Genomic DNA, 12,144 nt, shown 5'->3' with positions numbered 1-12,144 from the left:
GGGGGGGGGCATTAATAAAATGGGAGAATTTCTAGATTGTCTTGATAAAAAAAAAAGTTTGAAACCAGATACCAATCTAATTTTTGATTTACAATTTTCTAATGACCATCTTATTTACAGACATTTTCCAAACTTTTTTATGCAGGCATTTAAAATTGTTGTGGTTTCTTGAAAATTCAGTGTGTTAATGCTATACATCTTATAAGAAGACTGACCAATTTTTATGATTGCAGGTTCAAATGAACAGCTACAGCAGGAATTGGAATACACTTTACTAAAGCTTGGTTGTCACAGTTGATGAATTTCTAAAATGTAATCTGGACATAAGGACACTTAAGAAAAACGATATGCAATAAAATTCTGTTTTAAACTTGAAAAAAAAAATGCCACAGAAACATTAAATGCTTCAAACTGCTTTTGAACCGTCTGGCATGAATTGAGCGTCAGTTTTTTGAGTGGCATAAGAGATTCAAGGAAGGCATGGAGTCTGTGAGGGATGGTGAGAGATGTGGGAGGAGTAAGGAAGTCAGAACACTAGAGTTGATTGGCCAAATAAAGAATTTCCTGGATAAGGACCGTCGTGTGTCTATAGAGACAATAAGTGCACAGTTTGATGTCAGTGTGGAACTGTACACACAATTATTCATGAGGACCTGAAGATGTGGAAGATTTGCGCAAAGTTTGTTCCGAGGGTGCTCAGAGGAGATCAGTCTATTTGACAGAGATGGGCATCAAGACAGTTCCTCACCCTCCCTATAGTCCAGACTTCACTCCGTGTCTTTTGGTTATTCCTTAAGCTCAAGGAAAACCTTAAAGGCTGTTGTTATGAGACAATTGAGGAGATGAAAGAGGCTGTGATGAGGGCCAGTGATATATTCACACAAGAAGACTACCATGGGGGTCTTCCAGAAGTTGTTGAAATGGTACAAGTGCATTGCAGCCAGAGGAGATTACTTTGAAGGGGGACTAGAGTTTCATGGGTGTACTATCAATAAAAGTGCCCATACAAAAAAAGTCTGGAAACTTATTGAAGGCACCTTATATATGGGAGAGAAGTATTTTTTTTTTTTTATTGTTTCATCCTTTTATTTATACCAATCCTTTTATTCATGAAGTTCAGTGTATGTTAAAAGTAACTACAGAGCATATATATCTATAGTCATCTACATACAGACTGTTTTGTTGTATTATAGCTTATCAGGGGAGCTAGACTAGCACTCACCTCCTAGCCATGTAGTTGTTAGTCTAACCTCCGGCCCATGAAATCGGTACCCGTAAACAACCTCATCAAATGATCATTTATATAGACATTCGCCCACTTCTTTTACAGTGCTCAACCTGCTTGTTTATTTATATAAACAAACAGAGCTTTGCATTACGCTAATTAAGCTGTGGGTGAAATCAACCCAAGGAGGAGGGGGGGTGCTTGAAATATATGAATGGGAATGTTGACATAGTATAACTATTAATGTTTTGCAGAAGATTATGTCCAAAGACAAATATGCGCATTTGTGTGTAGCACATGAAGACAGAAATGGAAGTAATATATTTCAACACTTCTACACTATTGGGACAAGATTTTTTAGTTGTTAAATGGAGTTTTCAGATGAAAAACAATGGGTTTCATCTGATTTTTTTTTTTTTGTCAATTCTAATAAGTTACAATAATAGCTTCCAAATTATGCAGTCGGAATTACCTGAATATTACTGAATTATTAAAAAAACAAAACAACTTTAATCATGGTAGCAGGTGAAAAATTGCTGCCATCTTGTTTAAATCGAAACGGAAAATTATCTCCCTTTTGAACTCTCCTGTGTCTTACTATCATTTTCATCAAATTCTATTTTTTATTTTCTTTAAATAATTTTCTGCCTTATCGATTTTTGTAATTTTTGGAGATAATCTTTAAAATACGAGGAATACGTAGATACCATGGTTTACATGTGAAATTCAGTATTACAATTTCCGAAATCTTGTCCCAATAGTGTAGAAATGCCTATATTTCCATCTACACAACACACACACACACACACACACACACACACACACACATATATATATAATATCCATCTTCATTTACTCAGATTCAAAGTCCTTCTTTTTGTTGGCGCTTGCCAGCATGTATCTTGTCTCGTTCTTGTGTCTCCATGTGAGAACTCATAACAGCAGTAAAAAAAAGGGGAGGTAACTCAGCCTGAAACAAGAAAGGAGTTAGCTCCCCTTGATCATGGGTCTTTTTTTTCTAACAATTGATAAAAAGTAGCTTTTGGAAAACAGTCTGTGGCAGATCGTTGATGAACATCAGGAACAGTAAGATATCTTTTGCCAAGTGTTTAGAAAATGTTACTAACTGCATTGGAAACGCCGTACAGAGAGCCATTGACCTGCGCCTGAAAAGTACGGCCAGCAAAGAAAGCTCAGATTCATCTTCCTGCATGCGGTTAAAAGTCATGATAGGCCGGAGCTTTTAGAACCAATGTCTGATTCATTAGAAGTCTTAGAAATGTCAAGGAAGATTATGTTGCTGCTGTCTGAAGATATCGGTTTCATAACTCAAGTACAAAAGTCAAAAACCAACAATTTTTCCCAAACAGAATTATGAAACCAAACATTATGAATAAATATTTGAAGATATAAAGAATTTGAAGCCTAAAAACTTTTGCTAAAATTATTGGTTAAAAGGGTTGATATGCCGTAAAACAAAATAATCAAGCACCACGAATAAATGTGAAACGAGTTCTGAAAGTAATGCCTCCTATTCTTTTTTTTAAATTTTTTTTTATTCTGCCCAAATGAATCAAAGGGTATTGTAAATTGCATGACCTGGAAGTTTCATCTCTCTGTTGCAGATATTGACAGTGTAGGGCTCTAAGAAAGCAGCCTCTGTCATGGACATGCATCAGAAGCAGAGATGCAGCATTAAATTCCTCCACGCAGAAAAAATTCAACCGATAAATATTCACCAGCATCTGTTGAACATTTACGAAGCCAATGTAGTTGATGTCAGCACAGTTAGGAGATGGGTTCGTCGATTTCAGAGTGGCAGCAGATGTGATAAAGTGCGCTCCAGATGCCCATGCACAGCCACTACCCCATCGCTGGCAAAGGTGCTTGGAGAATGGTGGTGACTATGTAGAAAAATAAATTCTATGACACAAAAGGTTGTTTGTTTTAATGGTATGACTCCTGTCTTTGTAGCTCTTTAACATTTCAGTGTTTTAGTTTTACTTTTGGGACGACCCTCGTATTTGAAAAATGTAAACAACTTAAAGCATAAGAACTGTTTTTCCAAAATTATCAGTGAGTGTTAAAGAACCTGGAAAGGGTTGATATGCTATAAAACAAAACAACCAAACCAAACTCTACAAATAAATATCTAAAGATATAAAGAACTTGAAGCATAAAAACTGTTACGATAAAAAACTGGATTCAGCTTTAAATAATCCAAAACGGGTTGATATGCCACAAAACGACCAAACCAAATCAGTTTTCCATAACCAAGAAATTTGTATATGGTGAAAGAAAGATCTTTGAAGTTTTTTATCGTCATGTTCAACTTTAAAAGATTTAGTCATAAATGTTTATATATTTTTGAAGACAAATTTAATCCACCATTTTTATGAGTGTTTTCTGATGATGATCGATGATTTCTTATTTTTCAGACACTCAATCCCAAATGGAATGAAGAATTTCTTTTCCGGGTAAATATGTTTTTCTTTATATATTATTTTAGTTTGAATTCATTATTGAGATGAGTATTATTTATATTAATTTATTTATTGCGGACTATTATTCTCATCTTTATTAGTTGTTGTTTCACAACGTTTCGGCCAACTATTCCTCTGGCCTTCGTCAGATGGTACCACCGCCTGACAAAGGCCAGAGGAATAGTTGGCCGAAACGTCATGAAACAACAACTACTCTATATGAGAATAATAGTCCGTAATAAATAAATTCATGTTTTTCTTCATCTTTACCATCCTTAAGCGATTTCATATTTAACGTCGGAAACAAAAAAAAAATGTGACACATGCTCTATTGCATACGCCATAATGAAATATTTTTAATGCTACAGATGAAAAACAAGTTTTTTTTTTTTTTATCAACAGATATATGATGATTGCCTTTGGGCTAGGAGCAAAGTGTAGTATCTGTTCTGATGTCATATTTTCTGCCCTTGTTCAGTGAAGGAGAAATTTTTTTTTTTTTTTATATATATATCAGCTCCATTCTAGAGTGCCGCCTTTATTAGGAGCTGCATTTTTTCTCGTATTAAAACTGATTTTATGTCCAACTTGTGAGGAACAAAGTAAATAGTAACAAGATGATTATTTTTTTTTAAATTAGTTGGGAGTATTGGGACGATTAATCGGAATTGGGTAAATGAAAAAATTGGAACTTTTCGGGAGGAGGGGATGAGAATCGGAAAAATATTTGTGCCTATTTCCAGATGCCAAAAACGATTCTTTTAAATGTTCTTTATTATTAATTTTTTTTTTTTTTTTTTTTTTTTTAAACAAAATCTTCCACTGCTGGTATTAATGATAAAATAATATTAATTGATTTTTAACAACCACTAAAACTAAAATCTATGGATCATCTCCCACAAGTGTACGTTTATGCGAGAGAAAATATCTGCATACTTCACATGCATTTTTTTACGGTAATCAGGAATAAATAACAATTTCATTGTTAAACATTTAGAGATTTATAAAGAATCGAAATTTGTAATTGTATCAGAATCAGGAATTTAGTATGGAATCTGTAATTGTATTGGAATCATCCCATCACTACTAGTTGGGCTACCCAACATTGCCCAAGGCTAAAAGTGTTACTTCTATCCCTTTCGCTTTCCACCTCTCCGTTTCCCCTCCTCCAAATCTGCATCGTGTCTTTATTTGCTTAGCCTATTCCTCTCTCTGGACATGCATAATGAGTCAGAGTAAGGAAAATAACTGAAAAAAAAAAAAGAAAGTTGCATCCCTTTATGTGATAACATAAAAAGAAAAAAAATTGCGAGTCAAATATATTTATATCATTTAACGTTATCAATACATACACCTATCTTTTAAAAATACATCCAAGATTAACCTGATCAAAAAAAAAAAAAAAATACCAACTGTTTTTTTTTTTTTTTCTAGGGATTGTTCTGACTGCTGTTCTCATCTTGCTTATTATCATAACAACATTTTGGCTGATGTAACCTCCGATCTTTTGTATTGTGTATCTGGCTGTTATTGGTGAATGGTAAAAGAAAAAAAAAAAAAAGATGTGAAAATACACCTGAAGAAGGTCGGAGGTTGAAACGTGGGACTGAAACGTTGTGAGAAAACATTCAAGATGAGAGGAGTTGTCTGAACAATCCAAATAAGATATTATAAATCCTCATCTTAAAAATTAAGCAAATTTGTGGGTGATGTTTTGTAGTTTTAGAGGTCTAGTTGGACATTCAAACAGATATTTGCCCTTTATATAAAAGATAAAAATTTAACAAAAGATATTTTTTAAAGCAAAAAAAAAAATCTCAATTTGCTTTTAAACAGACCATTTTATGTCTTGATTTCCCATTAAAACTATCATTACAAGTTAATTTTGTTTCTTTTTAACTGATTCGTGATCAACTTGGGTGAATTGGGCTGTGTAAAAGAAGTTTAAAACCAGTTTACTCGTGCAAATACCATCAGTGATTTAAAGTTGAATTAAAATGCCAAAATTTGTTTTCCATTGGATATTTTGGCTATTTTCAAGTTTTGTCACCCGATATTTAGAAAGGTTTTATGCGGAGCTGTCATCTGCAAAATTAAACAAGTTTGTTTTGGTTTTTTTTTTCCCCCATATTGGACATTTTAAAAGGAGCAAACAAATAGAAAATTTAATAACTAAATTTTTTGGTTTGTTAGCTTATTTTAAAAAATACAATTTGAAAAAAATAAAAATGAAAAAAAGAACAAGAACTTGTTTCATCTTTCAGATAACAGCTCCGCACAAAACCTTTGTAAATATCAGTGACACAACTTGAAGATAACCAACATTTTTTTAATCATTCTTTTAAAAGCAGCAGCAGTAATTTTGTAATTTTTTTACTTTTGACTAGCCAATTTTCATTTATTATTGTTGTACCATGTTATTGGCAATATAATGATATACTTTGCTGCAGTTTATTTGAAAAAAAAAATGAATCAGTTTGACTAGCAATACACACAAACGATAAAACCCTTTGGATAATCATAGATTTCAAGAGGGTTCTGCTAAAATCGTCATTTTTTTTTTAAACCTCAAAATACCACCGTTTTGTTTGGAAATGAATATCCTTTCAAATGAATTAATAAATAATAATGTACATCATATATTTTCAGAGTTTTAAGCAAATAAAGTGATAAAAATGTTAACATCATAAAACAGCATTTTTGGTATGATATTGTAGTGACCCCCCCCCCTCTCCCGGATTTGTAGATGGTCGTACCACGTTTGTATTAAGAAATTTGTGTAAACAAACCTTTTTTTTTTTTTTTATTTGAATTTTTATTCCAAAACAAATTTTAAAAATGAAAATATGAATATAGAAAAAATGTTCATACATATTTAGTTGAAGCTATTTTGTTATCAGAACATAATTAGGTTAATTAAAGCTATTTGGTTATCAGAATATATAATTAAAGAAATCCCAACAAGTCTGGCATTATTTCTGGTCAAAATTTAAAAATATTTATATGGTTGAAAAGACAAGAAAATAAGCGTGCACTTTTATCCATTGTATTAGTTTTTAACGATGAATTAAGCAGTGTTTTGTTTGAAAAAAAACGAAAATGTGAAATATGATTGTACAGTTTAATCACAACATTAAAAAATGAAAATGTGAAATATGATTGTACAGTTTAATCACAACATTAAAAAATGAAAATGTGAAATATGATTGTACAGTTTAATCACAACATTAAAAAATGAAAATGTGAAATATGATTGTACAGTTTAATCACAACATTAAAAAATGAAAATGTGAAATATGATTGTACAGTTTAATCACAACATTAAAAAACGAAAATGTGAAATATGATTGTACAGTTTAATCACAACATTAAAAAATGAAAATGTGAAATATGATTGTACAGTTTAATCACAACATTAAAAAATGAAAATGTGAAATATGATTGTACAGTTTAATCACAACATTAAAAACGAAAATGTGAAATATGATTGTACAGTTTTATCACAACATTAAAAAATGAAAATGTGAAATATGATTGTACAGTTTAATCACAACATTAAAAAATGAAAATGTGAAATATGATTGTACAGTTTAATCACAACATAAAAAACTGAAAATATCGAAAAAAGGTTATATTGTACATATCCGTTTTGAACTGAAGATCTCTGAAAATTAATTTGATCGAGTAGTTTTTTTACAACGGAAAAACACGTTTTCATGACAGCACGTTGAAGGTAGACATCATTGAATTTTTTTAACACACTGTGGGGAGATAACTCAGTTTAAAGCGCCAACACTCTCTCCCCATCTTTAATACTAGTTTTTCTTCCTAAAAATCAAACCTTTTGTTCGCTATTATAACAAATTGTTTTTTTGCTGTAAAAAAAAAAAATTTTTTAAACTACTTGATGAAATTCAATGAAATTTTTTTTTTCAGAGAACTTGATTCCATAACAAATACATACAATATAAACTTTTTTTAATATTTTCATTTTTTAATGTCTTGATTAAACTGTACAAGTACCAATTTTTTTTTTTTTTTTTTTTGCTTCACATGTGTGAGCAGTACCTCCTCCCCACCCAAATATTGTCTCTTTTTTTTTCTTTTTTTTTTTTTTTACAATTTTTTTCAGCAGATTATGATCGAATGGACATTGATCTACCCAATTATTAAAAAAAAAAAAAATGCAAAATCAATATTTCAATATATTGAAATATTTTAAGCCATTTCAATGTTTTCATGTGTAATGCTAGTTTGACTCGGGCAATTGATAATATAACACACTTTAACTTACCACCAAAATATTTAAATCAGCACGGGGAATAACTTGTATTTTTGATGGAAGAATATGATAATAGTTCTTATCATTGCAACAAAAATTTTATCTCTTTTTCTGTATAAGTTTGATAAAATGTGCAAACAAATTATAATTGGAAACTAAAATGATTTTCTTGCACCCCGGCCAATGTCGGGGAGTACAGCCAGTAAAATATATGTTCACACCCCTTCAGTTCACTGGTCCAATGTATTGAACATCTTTTGAAATTGCTTATGCATCGTCAATCTGTCGCAATACAAGTATGGCAGTCACACCGTTTTGTTTATTGGATGTGTTTCGAACATTTTTACGACAAAACACTGGCTGACCTGCAGATGAATGAAGTGTTTCAACGAAAATAAACGTGCTTTAAAGTTTAAAGTTAAAAAAAGTTGTCTTCATTCTGTAATTAGTTTGCGATTGCTTGTGAAACAAACCCTGGTGCTATTGCATCTATGTCATCGCACGATTTAAAAAAAATAGTATTTTCAAGTTAAATTCAATTTTTGCAATATTTTTGTTTATTGAATTGTTACATGTAAGCATCCTCCTCATGTTAAGCAATTTCTAAATAATAACCAAACATAACAGTAATGCTGGCCCCCAGAAGAAAAAAAAAATTATATATTCATCAATGTTTCGTCTATATTTTAAGACTTTTTTGGGGTGGTTTATTTCAAGAAAAAAAGTTTTCTTTCAATAAAATACATCTCTCTCTCTCTCTCTCTCTCTCTCTCTCTCTCTCTCTATATATATATATATATATATATATATATATATTATTATTATTATTATTATTATTATTATTATTATGTGTATCGATTTTTAGTATTTACAAAACAGTAATGCTGGTCCCCAGAAGAAGAAAAAAAATATTTATATATTCATCAATGTTTCGTCTATACTTTAAAACTTCGTTTGGGATGGTTTATTTAAAAAAAAAAAAAAAAAAAAAAAAAAAAGTTTTCTTTAAATAGAATATATATATATATATATATATAATTATTATATCTATTGATTTTTAGTATTTACAAAACAGTAACCAGGATACATGATGGAAAAATTAAAATGAAAAAAAAAATATATTTATATATTCATCAATGTTTCGTCTATATTTTAAGACTGCTTTGTGATGGTTTATTTGAAAAAAAAAGTTTTCTTTCAATAAAATACATCTCTCTCTCTCTCTCTCTCTCTCTCTCTCTCTCTCTCATATATATATATATATATATATATATATATATATATTATTAATATTATTATTATATGTACCGATTTTTAGTATTTACAAAACAGTAATGCTGGTCCCAAAATAACGATACATAATGGAAAAATTAAAATGAAAAAAAAAATAAATAAAGAGGAAATGCTTAATATATAAATAATTATTTTTCATATCTATATATTAATATGATAGCGTGTGTCTTATTTTGTGTGTCACGTTTACATCGTTTTTTTGTTTTTGTTTTTTTTTTTCGAGTGACTGCCGTTTAATCCTTTGACCTTCCATTTTTTTGTAATAAATAATTTTACCAAGAATTCTTCATAGGTTTTGGTTTCGTTTATAGCTGAAGGAACTTATATATATATATATATATATATATATATATATATATATAATTTACTATAATAATTATTAAGTACCTACAGACACTAGTGTTTCATCCTTTCGGGAATCATCGGTGCAGGGGGTCATGATTAACGCCAGTTGAGAGATTCGAACCCCGGCAACAGAAGTTATGTCTGGCTTCGTTAGCAAGGACCCGAACCATTCAGCTACCGTCAACCGTGAGAGATACAGTTGAAATTTAAACATTTATTCTTATTAAATGCGTTTTTTTTTGGTTTCGATTCAAGCTAATGCACCCAGGTTGTATACATGTTTTTTTTTTTTTGTTGATTTTTTTAAATCACAACTTTATAATATATAAGAATGGATATAAGTTCGCTCCATAATAATGTATTTGAAATCTTCATAAATTAAAATATATTTAAGCGTATTTTACGACCGCCATACGCTATCTTAGATAAATACTTTTGCAGTTTTAACAAAAGAGCAACAATAATATCAAGGCATCTCCATTTACACTGAACATCCAGAGAATGCCAACATCAATATATTACATATAAAAGAGTCCGCTGTAGAATTTCCACAGGTTTTGCGTAATAGATGTATGGAAACTAAAGCCGCTTTCAGGACTGCCAGCAACCATTGTAAGAAAGTAATAAAGAATGCAAGAGAGTTGTATGCTCAGTCCGTCAAGTCCAAAGTAGCTGAGCAGCGGCTTGGTTCCCACCAGTTTTGGCAAATAGCAAACAGAATCCTGAACAGAAGCGTGTGCTCTATCCCAACTAATAAATGGACCTGAGGTAATCTCGTCAGCATCAGACAAAGCCAAACTCTTTGTCAAGAACTTTGCGGCCAATTCTACCCTTTGCGACCAAGGCCGCCAACCCCCAATATTTCCTCCTGTATCAGAAAACACACTGTGATATACAAATATCTGTATGTGATGTTGCCAAGCTAATCAAAAACCTTGATTCCAGTAAAGCAACCGGCCCTGACAGTATTCCAATTATAGTACTCAAAAAACTTCAACCAAAACTAGCACCCATACTTACAAAACTGTTTAAACGTTGTCTTAAGGAGAATTGCTTCCCATCACCCTGGAAAATCTCATCAGTATACCCTGTATTTAAGAATTCAGGTGATCGTTCATCCCCCTCTCAGTACAGGCCAATAAGTCTCCTGTGCGTCATGAGTAAGTGGCTGGAATCTGTGTAAAATAGAGAAGTAATCAACCATCTCAGCAAAAATAACCTTCTTAGTGACACACAATATGGTTTCCGTTTTGCTAGATCTACAGCAGATGTGCTTACAGTTATATCTCATAGGATTAGCGAATCTCTCGACAGAGGCAACCTTTCTAGGGCAATTGCTCTTGACATATCAAAGGCCTTTGATAGGGTATGGCATAAAGGTTTACTTCACAAGATCTCCAGCTATGGTATAGCTGGAAATGTCTTCTCAATTATTAAATCATTTCTCTCTGATAGGTTCATAAGAGTAGTAGTTGATAGGCAAAAATCAGAAGCTCACAGTATAAATGCTGGAGCCCCTCAGGGGTCCATCCTGAGCCCAACTCTTTTCCTGATCTACATTAATGATCTTCCAAATCACATTCTTACATCATTCGTAGACATTTTTGCTGACGACACTACCATCTATGGTAGCACATCTAAGACAGTAAACGACCAAGTTCTCTCCGATTCTCTCTCCTCTGATCTTGATCACGTTGTACCAATGGGGAAAGGAGTGGCTGGTTACTTTTAATGCATGTAAAACCAAGCTTCTATCTTTACATCATCAACGTTCTGATCCCCATCTGGCATCAATTAAAATGAATGGCTCTCGTCTTGGGGAGGCCTCAAGTTTTGACAGGCTTCTGGGTTTGACCTTTACTCCTGATCTTAAATGGAATACGTACATCAAATCTGTTGGCAAGGCCGCTGGAAAAATGGTGGGATCCTTCTATCGATCCAGTAGATATCTCACTGCTGATGCAATTCTCTATCTATATAAGAGCCAGGTACGTCCAAGGATGGAATACTGTTGCCACATATGGGCAGGAGCTGCTAGAAAAGACTTGTCCTGCCTTGATAGAGTTCAAAATAGACTTTGTGGCCTGGTGGGAGATGTCCATTTCTCTTCCCTGCAACCTCTATCTCACAGAAAAGATGTTGCGAGTTTGTCTCTGCTTTATCGTTATTTTCATGGAAAGTGTTCGACTGAGCTTCAATCTATGGTCCCCCCTCGCCAAACTTTCACAAGAAACACTAGACTAGCTGAAAACATTATCAATAATTTTCCACACTCTTTATCTGTGCCTAAACCTAAACATAGATTCCATGATCAAAGCTTCTTTCTTAGAACTGCACGCCTGTGGAATTGTCTTCCATTTTCCTGCTTTCCAGCTGTCTATAATATAGTTGTCTTCAAGTCCAACGTGAACAAGTTTCTGATGAGCCGTTCCACTTAAGTTAACAAATTTACCAAACTTCCATTACTATTGATTACTATATTGTCCTTTTGGCTACTCTACACTCTTTAACCTTTA

General features: G+C 32.3%; 1 protein-coding gene across 22 annotated transcripts in view; it reads left to right on the top strand.

Annotated features, from left to right (window-relative positions):
- Positions 1–12,144, top strand: part of LOC145249721 (E3 ubiquitin-protein ligase NEDD4-like) — a 622,527-nt gene that overhangs the window by 477,008 nt on the left and 133,375 nt on the right. For 21 of the 22 annotated variants that reach the window (XM_080111610.1, XM_080111606.1, XM_080111604.1 and 18 more), the window contains one exon: positions 3,664–3,702. In XM_080111610.1, coding sequence (XP_079967736.1) covers positions 3,664–3,702 — 39 coding nt within the window. The remainder of the gene's footprint in view (positions 1–3,663; positions 3,703–12,144) is intronic. The other variant, XM_080111624.1, reaches the window with a different exon arrangement.

The sequence above is a fragment of the Euprymna scolopes genome, chromosome 28 (genome assembly GCF_053919585.1).
Source record: "Euprymna scolopes isolate OS-2025 chromosome 28, ASM5391958v1, whole genome shotgun sequence".
Lineage (NCBI taxonomy): Eukaryota > Metazoa > Mollusca > Cephalopoda > Sepiida > Sepiolidae > Euprymna > Euprymna scolopes.
The sequence above is the reverse complement of the archived record's forward strand: the minus strand, read 5'-3'. Positions and strand labels throughout refer to the sequence as shown.